At 38.9% G+C, this 27,449-nt stretch overlaps 1 protein-coding gene and 1 non-coding gene across 4 annotated transcripts in view; both read left to right on the top strand.

Moving 5' to 3' along the window:
* Positions 1-24,823, top strand: part of PIWIL2 (piwi like RNA-mediated gene silencing 2) — a 76,559-nt gene extending 51,736 nt beyond the window's left edge. For all 3 annotated transcript variants that reach the window (XM_025463146.3, XM_049100944.1, XM_025463144.3), the window contains 3 exons: positions 21,506-21,759; positions 22,211-22,318; positions 22,935-24,823. In XM_025463146.3, coding sequence (XP_025318931.3) covers positions 21,506-21,759; positions 22,211-22,318; positions 22,935-23,091 — 519 coding nt within the window. In that variant the 3' untranslated portion in view covers positions 23,092-24,823. The remainder of the gene's footprint in view (positions 1-21,505; positions 21,760-22,210; positions 22,319-22,934) is intronic.
* A 2,553-nt stretch (positions 24,824-27,376) lies between these two features.
* On the top strand, positions 27,377-27,449 carry TRNAK-UUU (transfer RNA lysine (anticodon UUU)). The gene has a single exon. It is a non-coding gene; the product is annotated as a tRNA-Lys (tRNA).

Below are 27,449 nucleotides of genomic sequence, written 5' to 3'. Positions count from 1 at the left end.
TATTTAAAAATCTAGTGATCCATTTCATCAACAGGTTAAAGAATAAATATCACAACAATAGATGCAAAAAAAAAAAGCATTTGACAAAATTCTGTTGACAGTCATGGTTTAAAAAAATAGCAAAAGCTCCCAAAAAATTAGTAATAGAGGGAGAACTTCATAAACCTAATAATAGAACATCTACAAAAACCCTATAGTTGGGTGGCCCAGGTGGCTAATTTTCTTTATTCATGAGAGAGAGGCAGAGACACATGCAGAGGGAGAAGCAGGCTCCCCATGGGGAGCCCAGTGTGGGACTCCATCCTGGGATCCCCTGAGCCAAAGGCAGACCCTCAACCACTGAGCTACCCAGGTGTCCCAAGACACTAGTTTTTCGTAAGATTGGGCATATGTATTTCCCCTCTCATCATTTGTATTCAACATCATACTGAACGCCTTAACTAATGCAAAAAAGACAAGAAAAGGAAATAAGATATACAAATATTAGAAAAGAAAGAAAAATGTTTGCAGATAGAATGTCTACAGAAAATACCACATGGAATCAACAACTAAAAAACCTGGAATAAGCAAAAATTACAAAGTTGCAGGATACAAGGTTAATATATATGTCAGTTTCTTTCCTATATACCAGCAGTAAACAATTGGAATTTGAATTTTAAAATACCATTTATATTGACACCTAAAAATGAAATACTAAAGTATAATGCTAACAAAGTTGGTTCAAGATCTACATGAGGAAAACTAAAATTTTGATAAAAAAGAAATAAATGGAGAGATGTTCCATGTTCATTGATAGGAAGACTCCGTGTCAGTTCTCAACTCCATCTGTAGAGTCAATGTAATTACTTTTTTTTTTTTTTTTTTGAGTCAATGCAATTCCAGTCAAAATCTCAGCAAGTTATATTGTGGAAATCTATAAAATTTACACATAAAGGCAGAAGACATAGGACAGCCAGCACAATACTGAAGAACAGTCAGAGGACTGACATTTCCCAACTCAAAGAGTTAATATAAAGCTATAGTAATCCAGGTGGTGTGGGCTTGGCAGCAGAGTAGATGTCAATGAAACAGAACAAGAGAGCCCAGAAATAGAATTATATAAATGAAGTCTAGTGATCTATGATAAAGGAGCACATACACATCAATGGAAAAAGGATAGTCTTTATCAGCAAATGTTGCTGGAACAACTATTCACCTGCATAAAAAAGATCTAATCACCTTTCTCTTACCATAATTAACTTAAAAGGTACCATAAGTTTATATTTTAAATCCAAAATGGTAAAACTTCTGGAAGGTAACAGGAAAAAATCTAGGTGACTTTGGGTTTCAATAACTTTCTTAGATACAAAAGCACAATCCATAATAGAAAAGATAAGTTGGACTTAATGAAAATTAAAAACTTCTTACAGCACCCAGGTAGCTCAGTTGGAAGAGCATGTGACTCTTGATCTTGGGGTTGTGAGTTTAAGCCCCCAAACTTATGGTTTGGGTGTAGAGATTACTTAAGACGTTTTTAAAAAAATTAAAAACTTATCTGTGAAAGATACCATGAGAATGGAAAGATGCTACAGACTGGGAGAAAATATTTGCAAAACACCTATTTGATAAAGATCATTATCCAGAATATACAATATACAAAGACCTCTTAAAACTCAAGAAGACAATCTGATTAAAAGACTTAACAGGGGGATCCCTGGGTGGCTCAGCGGTTTGGCGCCTGCCTTTGGCCCAGGGCACGATCCTGGAGTCCCGGGATCGAGTCCCGCATTGGGCTCCCGGCAGGGAGCCTGCTTCTCCTTCTGTCTGTGTCTCTGCCTCTCTCTCTCTCTATCATAAATAAATAAATAAATCTTAAAAAAAAAAGACACCTCACCGAAAAAGATACAAAAATGGCAACAACAAAAAAAAGTCCATGAAAAGATAATATTAGGGAATGGCAAATTAAAACAGTGGGATAAAAATAAAAAACAGTGGGATACCACCAGATTCCTATTAGAATGGCCAAAATCCAAAACACAGATGACCCCAAATGCCAATGAAAATGTGAAGAAGCAAGAATTCTCATTCATCGTTGCTGGTAGGAATGCAAAAACGGTGCAGATACTTTGGAAGTCAACTTGACGGTTTCTTTCAAAGCTCTCTTTTTAGAGACGTTGTAAAGTAGAGGAAGAGAAAGAATCTTAAGCAGGCTCCATGCCCAGTACAGAGCCCAAGGTGGGGCTTGATCATGACCTGAGCTTCAAGAGTTGGACAACCAGGCACCCTGCCTCAAAAGTCTTAAGAGAGTCTTAAAAGAGAGTCACCTGGGGGGCTGAGTTAAGCATCCGACTCTTGGTTGCAGCTCAGATCATAATCTCAGGATTCTGGGATCAAGCCTCATTTTGGGAGCCATACCCAGCATGGAGTATGCTTGAGATTTTCTCTTTCCCACTCCCTCTGACCTTCCCTCCAATGCATGTGTGATCTCTCTGTCTCAAATATATATTTTTTAAGATTTTTTATTTATTCATGAGAAACAGTGACATAGGACTCCATTCCAGGACCCCTGGGATCATGCCCTGAGCTGAAGGCAGACACTCAACCAGTGAGCCTCCCAGGCATCCCTAATAAATATGTCTTTAAAAAAAAAAGAAAAAAGATTCTTGTGGTGCCTGGCTGGGTCAGTCAGTAGAGCATGCAACTCTTGATCTCAGGGTCGTGAGTTCAGGCCTCTATTCCCCATAATATTCTCTTTCCCCATAATATTCCCCTCTTTCCCCATAATATTCAGCAGTAGCGCTTCTTAGTATCCCCTCTTTCCCCATAATATTCAGCAGTAGCGCTTCTTAGTATTTACCCAAATGAGCCGAAAACTTACGACATTGCAAAAACTTCCACAGAGGTGTTCATTGTAGCTTTATCCACAATTGCCAAAACTTAGAAGCACTCAAGATCTCCTTCAATATGTGAATGGAATACTAAACCTTGTATCCAAACAATGAAGTATTAAAATTCAGCTGTAAGAAGTGAGCTATCAATTCCTGAAAAGATATGAAGGAAGTTTAAATGCATATTACAAAATGAAAAAAGCCAGTCTGAAAAGACTACATACTGCATGATTCCAACTATGGCACATCTGGAAAAAAAAAAAAAACTATGGAAATGGAAAAGAGATTGGTGTTTGCCAGAGGTTTGGGAGTGTAAGGAAGGGAAAGATAAATAGGGGGAGCACAGGGAATTTTTAGAGCTGTGAAACTATTATATATGGTACTGTAATGATGTATACATGACATTATGCATTTGTCAAAGTCTGAAGAATGTACAACATAGTGTGAACCCTAATATAAATTAGGGACTTCAGTTAAGAACAATGTATCAATATTTGTGCATTAATTGTAACAGATGTACCACCCTAATACAATATGGTAATGTGAAACTGTAAGTTGAAGAGGTGGTATGTGGGAACTTTGTATTGTCACCTCAGTTTTCTTTGGTGTGAATTTAAAAGTGGTCTAAAAATAGTCTTTTTTTCAAGATTTTGTTCATTTGAGAGGAGAAAGAATGCACATGAACACAGGGGAGGGGCAAAGGTCAAGCAGACTACTCTCTGAGCAGGAAGCCTGACATGGGGCTTGATCCCAGGACCCTGAGATCAAGGCAGACACTTAACCGACAGAGCCACCCAGGCACCCCTAAAAAATGGAAACAGTCCAAATGTCCACAGACTGATGAATGTACAAACAAAATGTGCTCTATCCCACAATGGAATATTATTTGGCAACACAAAGGAATGAAGGACTCATAATTCTACAGCATGGATGAACTGAGAAAATGCTAAGTGAAATTTGGTCACAAAAGACCATGTACTATATGATTCTGTTTGTTCTGAATAGGCCAATCCAAAGAAACAGTACATTGGTATGTTCCAGGATGGGGGGAACACAGGGTGATTGCTAATGTGTATGAGATTAACTTTTTAGGTGATGAATGTTCTAAAATTAGATACTGGTGGGGTGCCTAGGTGGCTCTGTCAGTTAACTGTCTGACTTTGGCTCAGGTCATGATCCCAGGGTCCTTGGATATACTCCCACATTGGGTTCTCTGCTCAGTGGGGAGTCTGCTACTCCCTCTACTCCTCCCCCTACTTGTGTGTGTGCACATGCATGCACATATGCACACACTCCCTCAAAATATTTTTTAAAGGGGCACCTGGCTGGGTCAGTGATTGAGTGGCTGCTTTTGGCTCAGGTCATGATCCCAGTCACCTAGGGTCCATTCCTGCATCGGGCTCCTCACGGGGAGCCTTCTCCCTCTGCCTATGTTTTTGTGTCTCTCATGAATAAATAAATATTTTTTTAAAATATTTTTTAAAATTAGATAATGGGGGTGCCAGGTGGCTCAGTTGGTTAAGCATCTGCCTTCAGCTCAGGTCATGACTCCAGGGTCCTAAGAATGAGCCCTGAGTCAGGCAGGCTCCCTGCTCAGCTGGGAGTCTGCCTCTCTCTCTGCCCCTCCCAGCTCATACTTGCTCTATATCAAATAAGTAAATCTTGAAAAATCAAATACAGTCGGGATCCCTGGGTGGCGCAGCGGTTTAGCGCCTGCCTTTGGCCCAGGGCGTGATCCTGGAGACCCGGGATCGAATCCCACGTCGGGCTCCCGGTGCATGGAGCCTGCTTCTCCCTCTGCCTGTGTCTCTGCCTCTCTCTCTCTGTGTCTCTCATGAATAAATAAATAAAATCTTTAAAAAAAAAAAAATAAGTATTGGTGAGTATGTGGAGAAAAGGGAATGCTTGTGCACTGTTGGTGGGAATATAAACTGGGGCAGCCACTATGGAAAGCAGTATGGAATTTCCTCAAAAAATTAAATACAGGGACGCGTGGATGGCTCAGTGGTTAAGTTAAGCTCTGCTTTCGGCTCAGGGCATGATCCTGGAGTTCAGGGATTGAGTCCTACATCAGGCTCCCTGCATGGAGCCTGTTTCTCCCTCTGCCTATGTCTCTGCCTCTCTGTGTGTGTCTCCTGAATAAATAAATAAAATCTTTAAAAGCAATTAAATACAGAATTACCGTAAGATTCAACAATTCTGTCTCTGGGTATTTATCTGAAGAGAAATGAAAACACTAACTTAAAATGGTATCTGGAGCATTATTTGCAGTAGCTGAGATATGGAAACAACCTAATTATCCATCAATAGGTGAGTAAAGAAATTGTGGCATATGTATTATAGTAGAATAACTCAGCCATTAAAAAGAATGAAATCTTGCCATTTGCAACAACATGGATGGACCATGAGGGCATTGTGATAACTGAAATAAGTCAGAGGAAGACAGATACCATATGAGTTTATACGTGTCATTTTTTAAAAGATTGATTTATTTGGGAGAGTGCATGTGCACAAAGCGGGGGGAGGAACAGAGGGGAAGAGTCTTCAAGCAGACACCCCACTAAGCATGGAGCCCAATGTGGGACTTGATTCCAGATGCATGAGATCATGACCTGCACCAAAACCAAGAGTCAGAAACAACAACTGAGCCATCCAGGCACCCTACAGCTGTCATCTTAAAGAAAAAACAAAATCCCAAGTTTATAGGGAACATATTGGTAGTTGCCAGAGGTGGGGAGCAAGGAGAGTAGGCAAAATGATTGAAAGGGGTCAAATGGTACAAACTTCCAGTTATAAAATTATATAAGTCATGGGGATGTATATACATCATGGCAACTATAGTTAATCATACCATATGTTGGCAACCCCAGTGGCGCAGCGGTTTAGTGCTGCCTGCAGCATGGGGGTCTCCAGGATCGAGTCCCACGTCAGGCTTCCTGCATGGAGCCTGCTTCTCCCTCAGTCTGTGTCTCTGCCTCTCTCTCTCTCTCTCTCCCTCTCCCTGTGTCTCTATGAATAAACAAACAAAATCTTTAAAAAAAAATCATACCATATGTTGTATATTTGAAAGTTGCTAACAGAGTAGGTCTTAAAAGTTCTCATCACAAAAAAAATTGTAATTATATGTGGTGATGTATATCAGCTAGATTGATTTTGGTGATGATTTTGCAGTATGTATAAATATGTGTTGTATACCTAAAACTAATTTCCTGTGTCAATTATATTTCAGTAAAAAATAGGATAACAAAAAGTACAGATTCAGTACATGTTAATAGCATAATATTTTTGTTTTTATTTTATTTATTTTTTAAGTAAACTTTACACCCAGCACGGGACTTAAACTCATGATCCTGAGATCAAGAGTTGCATGCTTTACTGTCTCTGCCAGCCAGGTGCCCCAGTAACATTTTTAATTAAAGATAACTACTTCTAAAGTTTAGTGAGAAGAGACCCATTGTTTTACATTTTTGCAAAAGGCTTTAATGTTTGGGTTAGCAAAATACAAGTAAATATTCTGCATTTACTCTTTTGTGATGTTACGTATCATTTATTCTCTGGAAAATTCTAGTCTATATTTATGAAAGAATTACAGGGAATATGGCAGATAATGTAGCAGCAGTATAAAAATATTTTTTACTTTATGGACTCCCTAGAATGTTCCAGGGACTGCTGGTAGGGAAAGATGGGACCCTGGAGGACATACACCCTAGTCAATACTAGGAGTCCTTGCACACTGAGCTCCTAGATTTATCCTCAACGATCTGCATGGCCTCTCCACTTTGGTATCTCAGGGGCTGCTGAAACCCAGTTTTTGCATCTGAGTGCCAGCATTTCCTTCTACTCAAGTGTGAAAATCAAAACCAAGTTAAATTCTTGACACTTAAAAAAAAAAAATTCTTGACACTTGCCACAGCCTTATATCTCATGAGTAATCACCAGATGTGAAGTTCATCAGTTATTTGGTTCAAGCCTAAGAAGCTGGAACTCTGCTCTAATCAACCCCTTTTGCTGGTGTGGTTCTGACTGTGGCAATGATTATGTAGGACTAGACTGGTTTTGACTAGTAATTGACTTTAGAGAGAGGAGGGCCAAGTATTGCCTTTGGAATGAAAACTTGCAGGCAGCTATAGAATATGTGAATATGGGTTCTTTCTGCTTTTCAGTTCTACTTTCACTTCTCTTTTTGTAGCAGAATTGGGAGCAGAAGTAGGGTGGAGTGCTAACTCCAGCAAGTGATTATTATTTGGAGGGATCTTCCAGACATCAGCCTGCCCTTCCTGCACTCACAATTGCCCATACTTTGCCTGACCTCCTCTTTCTTTTTTTTCCAATTATTTTTATTGAGTAAAATAAATATAACATAAAATGTAACATCTTACCATTTTTAAATTAATACAGTTGATGTTTTAAATACATTTATAATGTACAGTCATCACTACCACATTCTCCATAATTCTTTTCATCTTGTAAAACTGAAACACTGCACACATTAAACAATAAATCTGGGATCCCTGGGTGGCGCAGCGGTTTGGCGCCTGCCTTTGGCCCAGGGCGCGATCCTGGAGACCCGGAATCGAATCCCACATCGGGCTCCCGGTGCATGGAGCCTGCTTCTCCCTCTGCCTGTGTCTCTGCCTCTCTCTCTCTCTCTCTCTGTGACTATCATAAATAAATAAATAAAAAAAAAATAAAAAAACAAAACAAAACAATAAATCTCCATTCTCCTCTTTACCCAGCCTCTGAGCAATCACCATTCTGCTATTTTTTTTTTTACTAACTACCTCATGTAAGTGAAATCATAAAATATTTGTCTTTTTGTGACTGACTTATTTCACTTAACATAATATCCTCAAAGTTCACCCATGTTGTAGTATATTGCAGAATTTTCTCCCTTTTTTAGGACTGGATAATATTCCATTGTATGTGTAATAGTTACATTACGATTATCCATTCATCTGTCTATGGATACTTGCGTTGCTTCTGCATTTTAGCTATTGTGAATAATACTGCATTGAATACAAGTGTACAAACGTCTGTTCAAGGTCCTTCACGCAATCTGTAGGGTATATATCTCCAGAAATGGAATTGATCAATCAGATGGTAAGTCTTATTTTAATTTTTTTAAGAACTGCCACATTGTATTCCACAGCAGCTGTACCATTTAAGAATCCCACTAACAGTGTGCAAGGACTCCAATATCTCCACCTTCTTACCAGTAGTTTTCTGTGTGTGTGTGTGTGTGTGTGTGTGTGTGTGTGTGTATTTTTATTAGTCATCCTGGCGGATGTGAGATGGTGTATTGTACTTTTGATTTGCATTTCCCTAATTCTTCCCACAATTCTGTCATTTTCATACATTGTTGCTCTGTTATCAGCTGTATAAATGTTTATAATTGTTACATCATCCTGCAGTTTTGGAACCTTTTATTAATGTATGATGTTTTTTGTCTCATAACTATTTCTGATTTAAAGTCTATTTTGTCTGATACTCGTATAGACATTCCTAGTTTCTTCCTCTCTTTTATTTTTTTAGAAGGGGCAGAGGGATGATGAGAGAGAGAATCTTAAGCAGGCTCCACACCCAACAGAGCCTGACACAGGACTTGATCTCACAACCTGAGATCATGACCTGAGCCAAAATCAAGAGTCAGATGTTTAACTGACTGAGCCGGGACGCCTGGGTGGCTCAGCAGTTGAGCATCTGCCTTTGGCTCAGGACGTGATCCTGGGTCCTGGGATCCAGTCCCACGTCGGGCGTGGAGCCTGCATCTTCCTCTGCCTGTGTCTCTGACTCTCTCTCTATGTCTCTCATGAATAAAATCTTAAAAAAAAAATAAAAATAACTGACTGAGCCACCCAGGTGCCCCCCTAGTTTCTTTTCATTACTGTTGCACAGAATATCATTTCCTACTCTTTCACATTCAATCTATATGTTTTTGGATCTAAAGTGAGTCTCCTGTAGACAGCATATAGTTGGATCATGTGTTTTTAATCTATTCTGCCAGTCTTTTTCTAATTGGAGAATTTAATCCATTTACATTTAAAGTAATGAGAGAAATTCTGTCCTTTTGCTGATTGTTTTCTATGTGCCTTATAGCTTTTTTTGTTTTCCATTTACTGTATTACTATTTTCTTCTTTGATCATTTTTTTGGTAGTAAAATGGCTAAATTCCTTTCTCATTTCTTTTTTAATTGTATGTTTAAGAGTGTTATATTAGTTTAAAGTATACAGTATAATGATTCAACAATTCTACACATCATGCAGTGCTCATTAAGGCAAGTGAATTCTTAATCCATTTTTTCTATTCCACTCATTTTCCCCACCCACCTTCCCTCTGGCAACCACCAATTTGCATTCTGTATTTAAGTGGGGTTTTTTTTTTTTGTCTGTTGTCTCCTTTGTCCATTCGTTTGCTTTCTTAAATTCCACATATGAGTGAAATTATATGGAATTTATTTTTCTCTGACTTTTTTCACTTAGCATAATACCATCTAGGTCTGTCATGTTCTGGCAAATGGCAAGATCTCAGTTTTTATAGCTGAGTAATATTCCTCTATGGGCGTGTGTGTGTCTGTGCGCACGCGCACGCGTGTATCTGTGTACATCACATTTTCCTTATCCATTATGTATCAGTGGATATTTGGATAGATTCTGTATCTTGGCTATTGTAAATAATGCTTCCATAAGCAAAAGGGTGCATATATCTTTTCAAGTTAGTGTTTTTGCTTTCTTTTTATTAATATCCAGCAGTGCAATTGCTGGGTTATATGGTAATTTTCTTTTTAATTTTTTGAAGAACTCCATATTGTTTTCCACAGTGGCTGCACCGCTTTGCATTCCTACCAACAGTGCATGAGGGTTCCTTTTTCTCCACATCTTCACTATCACTTGTTATTTCTTGTGTTGTTGATTTTAGCTATTCTGACTGGTGTAAGGTGGTATCTCATTGTGGTTTTCATTTCCATTTCCCTGATGATTAGTGATGTTGAGCATCATTTCATATGTTTGTTGGCCATCTGTATGTCTTTTTTTGGAAAAATGTCTATTTTATTTAGATCCTCTGCCCATTTTTTTTAAGTCAGCTTCATGCCCAACATGGGACTTAAACTCATGACCTTGAGATTAAGATGTCCATCATCAGTTACTATTCTCTTTTCTAGTAGGTTGCCCTTTTCTTGATGGTTTTCTTGATGGTTTCCCTCACTGTACAAAGGCTTTTTATTTTGCTCTAGTTCCAGTAGTTTAATTATGCTTTTGTTTCCCTTGCCTGAGGAGTCCTGTCTAGAAAAAAATGTTTCTATGGCTGAGTTTAAAGAAATTAATATAAATTTCATTATTTCACATCTTCTTTATCCATTCATCAATTTTTTTTATCCATTCATCAATTGATGGATACTTGGGGTGCTTCCATATATTGGCTATAATAAATAAGGGTGCTATAAACATAGAGGGGGTGCATATATCCCATTGATTTAGTATTTTTGTATTTCTTGGGTAAATACCCAGTAGTGCAGTTGCTGGATTGTAGGGTAGTTCCGTTTTTAATTTTTTGAGGAGCCTCCATACTGTTTTTCCCAGTGGCTGCACCAGTTTTTATTCCCATCAAACAGTGCACAAGTATTCCTTTTTCTCCACCTCTTCACCAACACCTATATCTTGTGTTGTTGATTTTAGCCAGTCTGACAGGTATTAAGTGATAGCTTATTGTAGTTTTGATTTGTATTTCCTTAATAGTAAGTGATGATGGACATCTTTTCATATGTCTTTTGGTCATCTGTATGTCGTCTTTGGAAAAATGTCTGTTCATATATTCTGTCCATTTTTTTTTTATTCTGTCCATTTTTAAAAAAGATTTTATTTATTCATGAGAGACCCAGAGAGAGGGGTAGAGACATAGCGAGAGGAAGAAGTAGGCTCCCTGTGGGGAGCCTGATGCGGGACTCAGTCCCATGACCCTGGGATCAGGACCTCAGCCAAAGGCAGACACTCAACCACTGACCCACCCAGACACCCCTATTCTGTCCCTTTTTAATTGGATTATTTGGGGGATATTGAGTTTTATAAGTTCTTTATGTATTTTTGGATACTAACTCCTTATCAGATATATCACTTGCAAATATCCTCTCCCATTCCATAGATTGCCGTTTAGTTTTGTTGATTATTTTTCCTTCACTGTGCAGAAGCTTTTTTTTTTTTTTAATTTTTTTTTCTTTTTAAATTTATTTATTCATAATAGTCACACGGAGAGAGAGAGAGAGGCAGAGACACAGGCAGAGGGAGAAGCAGGCTCCAAGCACCGGGAGCCCGATGTGGGATTCGATCCCGGGTCTCCAGGATCGCGCCCTGGGCCAAAGGCAGGCGCCAAACTGCTGCGCCACCCAGGGATCCCTGCAGAAGCTTTTTATTATGGTGCAGTCCCAATAGTTTCTTTCTTTCTTTTTTTTTTTTTGTTTTTGTTTCTTGTGTCAGGAGGCATATCTAGAAAAAAGTTGCTATGGTTGATGTCAGAGATATTACTGCCTATGTTCTCTTCTAGGATTTTTATGGTTTCAGGTCTTACATTCAAGTCTGTCATCCATTTCAAGTCTGTTTTTGCATATGGTGTAAGAAAGTGGTCTGGGTTGTTTGTTTTGCTTGTTGCTGTCCAGTTTTCCCAACAGCGTTTGTTGAAGAGACTGTCCTTTTCCCATTGGATATTCTTTTCTGCTTTTTCAAAGATTAATTGACCATATGGTTGTGGGTTTATTTCTGGGTTTTCTTTTCTGTTGTATTGATCTATGTGTCTATTTTTGTGCCTGTACCATACTGTTCTGATACTACTTTATAATAGTCTGGAATTGTGATGTCTCTACTTTTTTTTTTTTTAAGATTTTATTTATTTATTCAGGAAGGACACAGAGAGGCAGAGACATAGGCAAAGGGAGAGGCAGGCTTCCCGCAGGGAGCCCAATGTGGGACTTGATCCCAGGACCCCAGAATCATGACCTGAGCCAAAGGCAGACACTCAACCAATGAGCCACTTGGGCATCCCATGATGCCTCCAGCTTTGCTTTTCTTTTTTAAGGTTGCTTTGGCTATTCGGAGTCTATTGTGGTTCCATACAAATTTTCAGGATTGTTCTAGCTCTATGAATAATGCTGTTGGTATTTTGATAGGGATTGTGCTAAATGTGTAGATTGCTTTGGATAGTATAGACTTTTAAAAATATTATTCCAATCCATGAGCATGAAATGTCTTTCTAATCCCCTATTATTGTATTACTGTGAATCTCTTCCTTTATGTCTATTAATAGTTACTTTCTATATTCAAGTGCTCCCATATTGGGTATATAACTTTTTACATTTGTTGTATCCTCTTGTTGGATTGTTGCCTTCATCATTATGTAATGTTGTTTCTTGTTACAGGTTTTCTTTTTTTTTTCTTTTTTCTTTTTTAATATTTTATTTATTTATGAGACACAGAGAGAGAGAGAGAGGCAGAGATACAGGCAGAGGGAGAAGCAGGCTCCACGCAGGGAGCCCAATGTGGGACTCGATCCCGGTTCCCCGGGATCACACCCTGGGCTGAAGGCAGTGCTAAACTGCTGAGCCACCTGGGCCGCCCCAGGTTTTCTTTTAATGTATATTTTGTCTAATACAAGTATTGCTACTCTGGTTTTTTTTTTTTTTTTGGTTTATTTTTTACTTCCATTTGCCTAATAAATGTTTCTCCATCCCTCCCTTTTCTGTCTGTGTGTGTCTTTAGATCTGAAGTGATTTTCTTGTAGGCAGCATATACATGGGTCTTGCTTTTTATCCATTCAATAACCCTATGTCTTTTTATGAGAGCATTTAGTCCATTTAAATTTAATTATTGGTAGGTATACACGCCCAACATTTGTTACTTGTTTTATGGTTGTCTTAAAGATTTTATTTATTTATTTGAGAGAGAGAGAGAAAACACGCACATGCTCGCACTCAAGTGGGGAGAGGAACAGAGGGGGGAAAAGAGGAGTGAGACAGTCTTAAGCAGACTCCATGTGGAACCTGATCTCTCAGTCCTGAGATCATGCTCTCAGCAGAAACCAACTGAGCCACTCAGGCACCCCTACTTGTTTTATGGTTGTTCTAATAGTTCTTCTCTGTTCTTCCTTCTCTTCCTCTTTTGCCTAATAGTTTGATGGCCTTCTTTAGTGATATACCTGGATTCCATTTTCTTTATTTTTTGTGTATTAAGGTTTTTGATTTGTGGCTGCTGTTAGGTTCATATATAACATCTTATGGGTTGCTTAAGTTTGAACTCATTCTAGAAACACTAAATTTTTATTCCTCCCACCAACCATGGTGTATGTATATATTCTACTTTACATTCTTTTATTTTATGACTCCCTTGACTGATTTTTATAGGTATAATTTATTTTACTGCTTTTGTGCTTTAACCTCTATACAGGTCTTATAAGTGATTAATCTCCTACTTACGTGTTTGCATTTACTTTTGAAATTTTTTTCCTTTCATAATTTTCTTACTCCTGTTATGGCTTTTTCTATTCACTCAAAGAATTTCCCGGGCAGCCCCAGTGGCTTAGCGGTTTAGCACTGCTGTCAGCCCAGGGTGTGATCCTGGAGACCCGGGATTGAGGCCCACGTCAGGTTCCCTGCATGGAGCCTGCTTCTCCCTCTGCCTGTGTCTCTGCCTCTCTCTCTCTGTCTCTCGTGAATAAATAAATAAAACTTAAAAAAAAGAATTTCCTTTAATATTTCTTATAATGCTGGTCTAATGGTGATGAACTTCTTTAACTTTTGTTTGCGAAACTATCTCCTTCTATTCTGAATGATAACCTTGCTGGGTAAAGAATTCTTGGACAGACATTTTTTTCCTTTCAGTACTTTGATTATATCATGCCACTCCTTCTGACCTGAAATGTTTCTGCTGAAAAATAAGCTGATAGGGTTTTGTGGTTTCCAGTGAATGTAACTATTTTCTTTTCTTTTACTATCTTTATCTCTACTTTTGGCCTGTGCAAAGGCAGACGCTCAACCACTGAGCCACCCAGGCGTCCTGCTTTTTGCCATTTTAATTTTCAAGTGTCTTGGTGTGGACCTCCTTGTGTTGATTTTGTTGAGGGTGCTCTCATTTCCTTTTGTGTATGTTCAGTAGCTGTTTTCTTTTTTAAAAAAACATTTATTGGGCACCTGGGTGGCTTAGTCAGTTGAGCATCTGTCTTCAGCTCAAGTCATGGTCTCAGGGTCCTGGGATCGAGCCTCACATTGGGCTCCCCTCTCAGCAGAGAGTCTGCTTCTCCCTCTCTGACCCTATTCCCCGCTTGTGGGCTCTCTCTCAAATAAAACTTTAAACATCTTTATTTGAGACAGAAAGAGACAGAGCATAAGAGACACAAGTAGGGGGAGTGGCAGAGGGCGAAGGAAAAGCAGGCTCCCATGTGGGGAGCTGGATCCCAGAACCAGATCATGACCTGAGCCAATGGCAGACACTTAACTGACTGAGTCACCCAAATGCCCTCAGTAGCTATTTTCCATGCAGTTAACATGGGGATTACATTTAACATCCTAAAGTTCTAATACTCTAATTTGAATGTATATTAGTTTAACACCAATAATATATAAAAATTCTGTTCTTTTACCGGTCCATCTCTACCTCTTTAGATGTTAATATCATAAAATTATATATCTTTATACATTATGTGCCCCAAAATTTAGACTGATAATCCTCTTAAATACACTGGTCTTTAAATTTTGTAAAAAGCAAGATTTGGAGTTACAAACCAAAGTGATAGAATACAAGGTTTTATTATTTTTAAAAATATTTTATGTATTTATCCATGAGACACAAAGAGAGAGGCAGAGATATAGGCAGAGGTAGAAGTAGGCTCCCCATGGGAGCCCGATGGGGGACTCGACCTCACAACCCCAGGATCACAACGTGAGCCAAAGGCAGATGCTCAACCACTGAGCCACCCCCAAGGTGTCCCTTTACTAAGTTCTAGAGTAATACTTTTTAAAAATTTACTAATTTCATAAATCATGTAGAAAAATTTAAAATGTCGTACCAACAATTGTTAAAATCATACTTAACCTTTATTGAAATCTTAATTTCTTCACATGGCTACACATTGCTGTCAGGTATTCTTTTGTTTTATTTTATTTTTTCATATTTATTTGAGAGAGAGAAAGAACAGGCAGGGGAAGGGGTGGGTGTGTGTGTGGGGGGGGGGGTGGGGTGAGGAGAAGCTTTGCAGGGAGCGTCATGCAGGGCTCCATCCCAGGATCCCAGGATCATGACCCAAGCCAAAAACAGATGCGTAACTGACTGAGCCACCCAGGTGCCCCTGTCAAGTATTCTTTTATTTCACACTACAGGACTCCTTTGAGCATTTCTTACATCACATGCCTCTTGGCAAGAAACTCTTTCAACTTTTGTTTATCTGGGAATGTCTTAATTTCTTTACTTTTTGAAGAAATAATTTGCTGGTATAAGTTTTGAGTGACAGTTTTTCTCTCTTACCCTTTGAAATATATCAGCTCACTACATTCTAGTCACCAGAATTTCTAATGATCAATTTGCTGATAATCTTACTGAGTATTTTGTGTGTATGGTGATTTTTTCTTATTTTCAGGATTCTGTCTATGGCTTTTGAAATTTTGATCATGTGTCATCAATGTGGTTCTCTTTGAATTTATCTTACTTGGAGGTCATTGAGCTTCTTCAATGTTTATATTCATGTCTTTCATCAGATTTAGGAAGTTGTCAGCCATTATTTTTTCAGATATTCTCTCTGTTCTCTTGGGAGTCACATGATACTTAGGTTGTCCCGCTAGATGGTGTCCTATTGTCCCTGAGGCACTATTCTCTTTTCAGTCTTTTTCCTTTGACTCAATAATATCCACTATACAAACTTCCAGTTTGCTGGGTTTTTTTCCTTCTGCTTGTTCAGCTCTGGATTTGAATCCATGTAGTGAATTTTCATTTCAGTTATTGTGCTTTTCAACTCTAGAAGTTATTTTTAGTTACTTTTTAGGTATTTTCTTTATTAATATTTCCACTTTTGTTTACTTTGTCCATATCTCTCTTTGGTTCTTTGAGCATCTTTAAAATCATTGTTTTAAGGCCTTTGGTCATTATAACTGCCATGACGTCTTTGTCAGCAACAGTTTGTCTTGATTTAATATTTTCCTTTGGGCCATGCTTTCCTGTTTGTTTGCATTGTGAGTTTTGTTGAAAACTGGACATTTGAATCTAATGATGTGGTAACTTTGGAAATCAGATTCTTCCCCTTCTTCAGGGCTTTGCTGTTGTTTGTTAGTTTTCCTTTTTGATTGCTCTAGGCTATGAGTGCTGGGACTTAAGGCCTCCTTGGTTCTTTTGGCTTTTTGTCTAGGCATGCATTTGTCACAGAGTCTTGACATAAATGCAATTGTATTTGAATGTCTAGTCTTCAGTGCCTGACCCTCATAAAAGGAGAAAGAGAAAAATGAAGAGCATGGGGGAGGATGGCACTTGCTCATTAAATCCTCTGGAAGTCAATTTAGCTGGAGAGATAGATGGCAGCAAGAATAGCTCCCTGCCTGTTTGCACACATGTAATCAGAAGCAGCAATCAGAGCACAGATCCCAGTATCTGTAGGACAGTACTGAGCAGTGTCAGTGAGCATGGAGATAGGGCTGCAGGTTATTTCTGCTCTCACTGTCCAAGTCTTCCTGGGAAGTTGTAAGCCTTCCACAAACTCTAGCATTCCAAAACTGTTTATATCAGGTGTATTCCGCTAGTGCATTTGTTATCTGGAGGTGAGCGGGTGGGGAACAAATTCTTTGTTCTTCCTCCTCCACCATCTCCTCAGAATCCTGTCAGTCTGGTCTGTTTTTGATAAAATTTCTCCAGCTTTAGGCCTCCTCTTCCTGCTACCCACACTCACTCTTGGCATTTGTCTCCTGGATGTTTCAGAAATTCACTGCTCATCTGTGAAGGCTTTTGTCCAAGTCAGTTTATCAAGGCTTTCTTGCATTGGCTGGTCTTTGATAGTCCCATATGGAAGTGTGATTTTTTTTAAAAAAAGATTTTATTTATTTATGTATGTATGTATGTATGTATGTATGTATCTATTTATTTATTTTAGAGAGAAAGAGAGCACACACATGCATGAGCAGGGAGAGGGCCAGAGGGAGAAAGCATCTGAAACAGACTCCAAGCGGATCATGGAGCCCATGTGGGGCTCAGTCCTGTGACTGCAAGATCAGGACCTGAGCCAGAACCAAGAGTTGGACGCTTAACCAACTTGAGCCACACAGGGCTCCCTGGAAGTGTGATTTTTACCTTTTGATTTTTTTTTTGTTACCATAAGAATAAAGGTTTTTGGTGTCTTTTGACATCCTGAACTGGAAGTAATGTAGTCCTAATACCCATTCTTAATCATCACTGATCTGTTTTTAATTTTTTTAACTTTTAATTTTTAAAAAAAGATTTTATTTATTTGAGAGAGAGAGAGCACAAGTAGGGGGCGGGCAGGGAGAGGGAGAAGCAGGTTCCACACTGAGTAGAGAGCCTAATGTGGGGGTTAATCCCAGGACCCTTTTGACCTGAGCCAAAGGCAGATGTTTAACTGACTGAGCCACCCAGGTGCCCTTGATCTGTTTTTTAGATGGTTGCCAGAGCAGTTTTTCAAATGTGTGACTGATCATATAGTGGTTTTCTTACTGCTATACCTTAGTTGTTTTCTTACCCCTTCTCCAGCCATAATTTAAGCCTTTGCTTGTGTTCTGTGTTCTATCTGGAATCCTTTTACCCTTCTTTGCTGCTTGAATTGTCTGCTGATCCTTCATTATACATTTTCCTGAGACATAATGTTCATTTCTCCCTCCAGATGACAAGTACATTATACTTTTCTGTTCTTACAGTATTTTATTTACCCCTTTGTTATGTTATTTATAATTTATCCTGAGCATTTACTTTATGTGTCTGTCTCTCCAGTTTTAATTTGGGTTCCATGAATATTTGGATGGTATAAAAGTAATTTTTAAATTCTGAGCACAATTGCTTGCATTTAGTGGCATTGAGTGTTCTGTGAATGAATGGAGATATACCTAAAAGAACATCTCAGACTCAGAAGATACTGATTTCCTACTTGATCCTTGCCATTATAGTCACTGCTAACAGTACCACATCAGACAAGTGTTATCCTGCTCTCAGAGTACTCATGAACTTATTTACTGTATTTACTCTTACAGTACTGAAGTGGCTTTAGTAATATGCATTTAACATTTATGTTTCAATATTGTGATTTATTTTATATCCTGCTCCCTGTCTAGATCATAATCATCATTTATGAAGTGAGGATACTGGATTAGATGACCTAGAAAACTTACCATTGTTAACTATTATTAGATTTTTAAGCCCCTTGATAAGACAGGAATCATGTCTTTCACTTTTGTTGGCAGATTGTATAGGGCCAAGTATAGTATCTTACACTCAGTGGTTGGTTAGCAAATTTTAAAGAAAGAGGTGATGTCAGTGAATACTTCAGATGAATATGATTCTATTTTTCACTCCATTGATCTCATTATGTCCCTTCTCATTGCTTCGAAATATCTGTATTTCCTTGATCTAGCTCGTTCTCAATAGCTTTTAAAGATAAATGTAGTTGCCTATTGAACAACACAAGGTTAGAGGCACCAGCCCCCCATGTAGTCAAAAATCTGTATATAACTTTTGACTTCTCAAAAACTTAATAGCCTGCCATTGACCAGAAGCCTTACCAATAATATAGACAACATATATTTTGTATGTTAAATGTGTCACATTCTGCTAGAGAAAAGAAAATGTTAAGAAAAATGGTAAGGAAGAAAAAATAACATTTACAGTACTGTATTGAAAAAAAATCATATATAAATGGACCCACACAGTTAAAGCTCATGTTCAATGTTCAACTGTATATATGTTTTACTTCATCCCTCTTAACTCTGCTAAGAAGGTAAGGTGATTATTTATCTCCATTTTACAACCGAGGAAAGTGTTCAAGAGCATAGCCAAGGAACAAAGTCAGAGTCAGTCCCACATCCAGGACCCTTCCTCTCTGTTTCCATATCTGGGAATTGAGTTTCTCCTTGATCTAACTTGGTGGTATCCCTCTTTTATTTATTTATTTTTATTTTTTTAAAAAGATTTTATTTATTTATCCATGAGAGACACAGGCAGAGACACAGGCAGAGGGAGAAGCAGGCTCCATGCAGGGAGCATGATGCAGGACTCCCATCTCAGGACCCTGGGGTCATGCCCTGGGCCAAAGGCAGGCGCTGTACCACTGAGCCACCCAGGTGTCCCATGTATCCACCTTTTTTTTTTTTTTTGGATCCACCTTTTAACACAGTGTATCAGTAAGGTCTTTGAGAAGTCACAGAAATGTGTTAACTTTAGCAAAATAGGAATTAATTGATACAATTATGGAGAGTCTCAGGATTGCTGGGAAGGTTTAGCATCAAGCTGGCAAATGAGGCACCTGGGTAGCACAGTCGGTTAAACATTTGTCTTCAGCTCAAGTCATGATCCTAGGGTCCTGGGATTGAGCCCAGGTCAGGTTCCCTGATCAGCAGGAAGTCTACTCCCTTTCCAGCTGCCTGCCTGTTTTGTGCTAGGGCGCATGCCAGTGCTCTCTCCCTCTTCCTCTCCCATGTACGTTCTCTCTCAAATAAATAAAATCTTGAAAATAACCCCATAAAACTGGGAAATGGACAGGAATCAGGTTAGCTCCTAAAGTTCCGGAAGCAAGGACATAAAGAGACACTACCACAGAGGGACTGAAATCCAAGTGATTTTCATTCTCTGCTCAAGATTCAGAGCAAGGAGGAGCCTTATGTTGGCACTACTTGAGTTATCTTTATGTCCTCTGGTTAGTGCAGTGGTTCTCAGCTAGGGGCAATTTTATCCTCCCAGTGGGCAATGTCTAGAGGAATTTTTAGTTACAACTGAGGGCAATTACTACTGGCATCTAGTGAGTAGCCAGGAATGCTAAATATCCTATAGTGTCAGCCCCTGCAAAAGAGAATTATCTAGCCCCATAGATCAGGAGTGCTGAAAAATCTTGGACGTGGGGAAGGCACCTCAATTAATAGTCCTTAGCAGACTTACCCTACTGGGGGTAGGAGGAAACTAAATGTTCTTACTAAAAAAGGTAGAATAGATGCTGGACAGCCAAAGACAACACAAAAACAAAAGAGTAGTACAAACTGGAGCAATAATTTCAGTTTTGGACTGTGAAGTTGAATACACACATTTGTAAATGACATACTTGAGGTGTTTTTAAAAAATTTATGAAATATTTGAAATTCTGAATTTAAACTCCAGAAAGATTCTAAATGATTATTTTAAAAAAGTATTCTTTGAATTGAAACTTAAGAATAAAGAGTGGTGTGGGGAAAAAAGAATGTATTGTGTGTGTGTATTTAATTCAGTAATAATTCAGGTTTTGGGGAGAAATTGTGAGTAACCTATACAACTGGATTAGAATCAAACTGCCACTTACTGTGAATTAAACTACAGCACTTTTGGGATGCCTGGGTGGCTCATCGGTTGAGTGCCCACCGTTCAGGGTGTGATCCCAGGATCTGGGATCGAGTCCCACATAGGGCTCCTTATAGGGATTCTGCTTCTTCCTCTGCCTATGTCTCTGCCTCTCTCTGTGTCTCTCATGACTAAATAAATAAAATCTTTAAAAACTAAATAAGTGGGATCCCTGGGTGGCGCAGCGGTTTGGCGCCTGCCTTTGGCCCAGGGCGCGATCCTGGAGACCCGGGATCGAATCCCACGTCGGGCTCCCAGTGCATGGAGCCTGCTTCTCCCTCTGCCTATGTCTCTGCCTCTCTCTCTCTCTCTCTCTCTCTGTGACTATCATAAATAAATAAAAATTAAAAAAAAAATAAAAAAAATAAAAACTAAATAAGTAAACAAACTAAAGCACTTTTCAGGGAAGTTCTAGTTTAAAATAGAGCATCTTATTCTCTTAAACTATTGAAATCAAACCCAGCTAGAAGATAATTATATTTTCTAAACGGGAAACAGATTATTATTCAAACTGATCCAAACTAGCAAATTTGATTTGGATCCATAGACAATTTACCATGACTTTTTGCTAATTAATTAGTTAAATTAAAAATGTTTCACATTATACCTGATTATAGGATAACATTTAGTAAAGGACCTTTTCACTAATTAGCAACTTTGGATGTTGCTTGTACACAAAAAATGTGAAGATGGTGGATCTGTAGAATGTGCAGTCATGTGTTAGAATTTCTCTAACAGTTTACCTTGTTCTTTGCCTAGACAGTAATTCATGTTAAATCCAAGTCAAAGGAAGATGGAGTCACCCCATAATTTCCTTACCATTCCTTTTAACGTTCATACTATTTATGTGCCTTATTATATATGTGACTCATCACTGGCCTATTTTTGCTTTCATATTTTATAACACCTTTGCTGTAGCATTTCTGTTTTACTACCCTGAGGAAGTCTGGAAATGACTAGAAACTTTCCCCTCTTCCCTTCTGGGGGGTTTGGGCCCTGCTGCCAGATCTCCAGGCTGTGCTGAGTCAGCCTCTCCCTAAGGGGTCATTGTCCCAGGCCCCACAGTTCACCTCAGCATGGTGTCGTTGCAGGTAAACCACTGTCTCCCAGAGAAGATCGTAGTGTACCGTGATGGAGTGTCTGATGGCCAACTAAAGACGGTTGCCAACTATGAGATTCCTCAGCTACAGAAGTGTTTTGAAGCTTTTGAGAATTATCAGCCCAAGATGGTAGTATTTGTAGTTCAGAAGAAAATCAGCACCAATCTGTACCTGGCTGCTACTGAGCACTTTGTGACTCCCTCCCCTGGGACTGTGGTAGATCATACCATAACAAGCTGTGAGTGGTAAGTGGGGAAAACATTATATTTTAGTAAGAATAGGTTGAAGGAGTTATCTGTTCCCTGGGTATTGAAATGGGGAAGTTGCCTGGAAAGATGTGGAATGGAATCCTCAGAGATTTTACTGTTATAAAGTATTTTCAAAAACAATTAAAAAGCCAATAATAAATCCTTTACTTCTTAGGTATAAAATATTGAACACACGTTTTTCCTAAGGTTATGCATGCTTTTTTAAGCCTATGCATGCAGATTTGGTGGTTTCTACTACCATTCTTAAATAACCTATTGAGTCTGGAAACCTGCATTGTAATCATGGTGTGGTCTGTGTGTTTCCTTGATCCAGTCATTTGACCTCTTTGAGCCTTAGGTGAAGGAGCCAAAGTGATCGCCAAGATCTTTTCCAGCTATCTTTAGCCAAATCTGACCATATCATTCCTTTGTACTTTTTCCTTCCTAGGGTGGACTTCTACCTTCTTGCTCATCATGTACGGCAAGGTTGTGGCATTCCTACCCATTACGTCTGTGTTCTCAACACTGCAAACCTGAGCCCTGATCACATGCAGAGGTAAACTGACCGAGAGATAACTTACTCTTTCTCTCTCGTAATTAATTCTGGCCAGCTAGCTAAAATGGGGTCAATCCCCGCCCTCCAGAATATTTTCCCTTTTAATTTCTTTTTGGCTTTCTTGATAATGGTATCTTTTTCAAGAGTGATTGGTATTTCTTGTGCACATTAAAATTATTTGGAGAGCTTTAAAAAAAATAGTGACACCCAAGCCTTACCCCCAGCATTCTGAGGCATTTTATTTTAAAAACTGCTCTGGATGATTATGACATACAGCCAGTTTTGAGACCCAATGTCCTTGGGCTCAGATTATATCAGTACTGTGCTAGGGTACTTACTCTTCTGCAGCCTATTCTTGAGGGAGGAAAAAAAGTTCTTCTGTGTTTATCTTGTTTCGATCTAAAAACGGGGGCACCTAAATTACCCATGTCCTCTTGATTTACAAATAGTGGAAAAGAAATAATCCCACTTAAAAATTATGATTCCCAAAAGTTGCATCATGTTTTTCTCAGTCTCTCAGTTTTTTTTTAAAGTATGCTGTGTGTCATACACTCAGAGTCATTCCCAAATTGAAGATGGAGAGTCATATGGATCGTATTTTCTTCTTGGCCTACAGGTTGACTTTCAAATTGTGCCACATGTACTGGAATTGGCCTGGCACCATCAGAGTTCCAGCTCCTTGCAAGTATGCCCACAAGCTTGCTTTCCTGTCAGGACAAATCTTGCATCATGAACCAGCCATCCAGTTGTGCGAAAACCTGTTCTTCCTGTGACTGGACGGCCAGGATGTGGGCTGGTTAGGGAGGTTAGAGTTTTGAACTCAGCTGTACTCCTGTAGGAGCAACAGGGATGGAAATGGTTTTTGTGTTGGTGGGGTTTTTTCACCAACCCAGTAGAATAAGATGCCTTTTCTTCTTTTTTTTTTTTTTTCCTTTTATACCTGATAGCACCAAGAAATAAGTTCCATTCTAAATGTCAGCTGGAAATTGCCTTGTGGTCTTTGTAGAGCAAACGGAGGCAGTACTGTACCTGCATAGATGGAAGGGTGAATACGGGGGATCCTTTAAGAGCCTCCACAGCCAACATGAGCTGTGGAGACCTGCAGAAGCAACAATTACACCTTCTAAGTTCTGCTTACTAAGCAGTTACCATTTCTGGCGCCAGAGGTGATAATGAACGAAGTCATTCCAAGTTTCTTAAAGTAGACAGTTACTTTATTTGGGCAACTGAGAAAGGTAATAAAAAGGCCTGTGAGGCAAAGTTTTCAAGATATTGCTATTACTGGCAAGTGTGAAAGGCACGTAGTAAAACCAGCTGGTGGCATATTCAGGCCCTTCTGACCTAATCTTGTCTGGGGATTGAGTTTATGACACCTGTGATACAAGTTGGCTTTGAAGATTTTGAAAGGGGCCTTTAAGTCATTCCTTAGCCTCCTGAGAGAAGTCAGATAAAGTTTTTTTCTGTATGTTTTAGTTGCTTTACAGTGCCCTATGTTGATTTTTTCCTACACTCTTCACCCCTGACACACACTTGCTCTATTACTGATCTTTAATAAGCTTCAGCTTTTAAATTAAGAATGAGAACATGGTGAAATTCAGCAGCTAGAAAGGTTCATGACAGAATGTGAACCTTCCTCAAACCTTCCTCCCAGGAAGGCCTCTCTTTGCTGATGTGTTTGTAAATGGAATCATTGATTTCCCCTGCTCAATAACCTATTCCTGACTGTTGGCTCATTTTGTTAGGAATTTTTCTGAATCCAGCGTAAGATTTCCAGAAGTGAGCTTTGGAAAACATGACACTCCTGCCAAAGTCCAGGCATTTCAGCTTAGCAAGTTGTCACTATGCCTGTGGGATTTTTTTGTGTTTACTTTTCCCTGTTTTAAAATCTTCTAACCCCTTTAGGGTTAATTCAGTTTTAACTTTCTTTAGCTGGTTTTAAAAGCCAGTTTCATTTACCCTTTTTGAATTTTTATTTATTTATTTTTTGGTGTGATGGCATGGAGGGGACAAAGAAATTCCCATTTTATGTGACAGTCTGTGAGAAGAGAAACTTTAGCTTTAAAAACTCCTTAGAAGAAGAAAACCAAGCAAGTCTTCAGTTTGTTGCGGTGCCCAGCCTTTGCTTCAAAGTTCTGTTGAAGAACTTTGAGTGTGATAGTCCTTAAGAGCACTTCTGTTTTCATTTGGAGTACAGGACATAGGGTAGAGTAAGGGTAAGGCTAAGACCTGGAATCTAAAACCACTGAATCAAACAAATTGGATCACTGGTCTCTGGCTTTACAGATCAGCTTTCTGATTCTCTTTGGAAGCATTTTGAATTTCTCCTTTGAAGTTGGATTTCCTAATACTCATTTTCTCTTATATAATCAGAAAAGACAAATGCTTGAATATAATACAAATATTTCTTCACTTTTTATTCCTGTTTTCTTGCCTTGTTTTTCAGTCTTAATGTGAAATGATTGAGCTGTGGGTTGGGAAATAAAAACAAATTTGTATAAATGTGAATTTGTGTTTGAAATAGTGCTGTTGATATATATAGTTCTTTGCCTTCCTAGAGCTGCAACACTTGTTACAATTATTAATTTACTATTCATTATGCAAGATGGCAGCTGTAGTATTAGTAGCAAGGTAATTTCATTGTGACCTGATAGTAAGATTTCTTAGAAAAGACACTAGTTATCTTCTGGGACAATTGAGGGATGTGTCTATGTGCAGTCTTGTTTTTCAAATCTCTTTTCCCATCAGTTTCTATTATCTATGTGAGAGCCACCTACAAGAGTGGCCTCTCCCTTCCCCCTTTTTTTAATAATGCTTTTCTTTCTGTAACCCTTAAAAATGCCTTCCAAAAGCACCCTGGCTGCTTGTTTCACCACTACGTCTCCTTCTGTTTATTTAGAAACTCCATTCTGAAATGATTTGGTGCTTCTTGAACTCATTCTAGATAGAACCTAATTTTTTAAGTAGGCATGCATAAATAAGTTAATTAATTAATTAAATTAGGTTCTGTGCCTAACATGGGGTTTGAACTCATGACCCGAAGATCAAGAGTCACGTGCTCTGCCAACTGAACCATGTAGGCACCACTAGAGAGAACCTAATTTCTGTACAATGTTACAGGGCCCTTTTGATGTGGGTAGCATTTTATTGAATGGTGTGAAAAAAGACACAGTTTTATAAATAGACTATCTTTCTACATTAAAAACAAAATTTGTGCCTGAAATTTCTCAGTGATTTGAGAATATTGGAGAAGGACCCTACTATTACTTTGTGGCTCCCTACTTAGCTTTAGCCTTACCTGAGTTTCTTTTTTTTTCTTTTGGTTTTATTTTTATTTTATTTTTTATTTTTAATAATTTATTTTTTATTGGTGTTCAATTTGCCAACATACAGAATAACACCCAGTGCTCATTCTGTCAAGTGCCCCCCTCAGTGCCCGTCACCCATTCACCCTCACCCCCCGCCCTCCTCCCCTTCCACCACCCCTAGTTCGTTTCCCAGAGTTAGGAGTCTTTTTTTTTTTTTTTTTTTTTTAATTTTTATTTATTTATGATAGTCACAGAGAGAGAGGGGCACAGAGACATAGGCAGAGGGAGAAGCAGGCTCCATGCACCGGGAGCCTGATGTGGGATTCGATCCCGGGTCTCCAGGATCGCGCCCTGGGCCAAAGGCAGGCGCCAAACCGCTGCGCCACCCAGGGATCCCGAGTTAGGAGTCTTTATGTTCTCTCTCCCTTTCTGATATTTCCTACCCATTTCTTTTCCCTTCCCTTCTATTCCCTTTCACTATTATTTATATTCCCCAAATGAATGAGAACATATAATGTTTTTCCTTCTCCGATTGACTTATTTCACTCAGCATAATACCCTCCAGTTCCATCCACGTTGAAGTGGGTATTTGTCATTTCTAATGGCTGAGTAATATTCCATTGTATACATAAAGCACATCTTCTTTATCCATTTATCTTTCGATGGACACCGAGGCTCCTTCCACAGTTTGGCTATTGTGGACATTGCTGCTATAAACATCAGGGTGCAGGTGTCCCAGCGTTTCATTGCATCTGTATCTTTGGGGTAAATCCCCAACAGTGCAATTGCTGGGTCGTAGGGCAGGTCTATTTTTAACTCTTTGAGGAACCTCCACACAGTTTTCCAGAGTGGCTGCACCATTTCACATTCCCACCAACAGTCTTACCTGAGTTTCTTAGTAAGTTTTCCTGTCTGAATTTATTTTCTGCCTTTAAAAAAAGAAGAAAGTCAAGAGAATGAGAAAAAAAGCCACAGATTGAGAGAAACCATTTGCCAAAACACATTTGATATAAGACTTATCTGAAATAAAGAACTCTTAATAATAAGAAAGTAGACTGATTGAAAATTGGGCAAAAGACCTAAATAGACATCTCACCAAAGATACACAATTGGCATAATAAACATATGAAAAGGTGTTCAACATCACGTCATTACAGAATTACAAATTATTATTTTTTTTAATTTTTATTTATTTATGATAGTCACAGAGAGAGAGAGAGAGGCAGAGACACAGGCAGAGGGAGAAGCAGGCTCCATGCACTGGGAGCCTGATGTGGGATTCGATCCCGGGTCTCCAGGATCGCGCCCTAGGCCGAAGGCAGGCGCCAAACTGCTGCGCCACCTAGGGATCCCCAGAATTACAAATTAAAAGAAGATACCACTACACCCCTATTAGTCTGGCCAAAATCCAGAACACTGACAAAGTCAAATGCTGACAAGGATGTGGAACAATAGAAACTTCCATCCTTTGCTGGTAGGAATGCAAAATGGTATAGCACTTGGGAAGACAGTTTAGTAGTTTTAATACAAATACTCCAAAAGATATAAGGTGACTGAATGGATAAAAAAGCAAGACGCATCTACGTGCTACCTACAGGAAACTAACTTCAGACTAAAAGACACCTGCAGACTGAAAATGAAAAGATGGAGAAGTATTTACCATGCAAATAGAAGTGAAAAGAAAGCAGGAGTAGCAATACTTGTATCAAGACAAAATAGAGTTTAAAGAAAGATTGTAACAAAAGACAAAGGAACCTGGCTAGCTCAGCTGGTAGAGCATGGGACTTTTGATCTCAGGGTTGTGAGTTCAAGCCCCACATTGGGCT

The sequence above is a fragment of the Canis lupus genome, chromosome 25, assembly GCF_003254725.2.
Source record: "Canis lupus dingo isolate Sandy chromosome 25, ASM325472v2, whole genome shotgun sequence".
Lineage (NCBI taxonomy): Eukaryota > Metazoa > Chordata > Mammalia > Carnivora > Canidae > Canis > Canis lupus.
The sequence above is the reverse complement of the archived record's forward strand: the minus strand, read 5'-3'. Positions and strand labels throughout refer to the sequence as shown.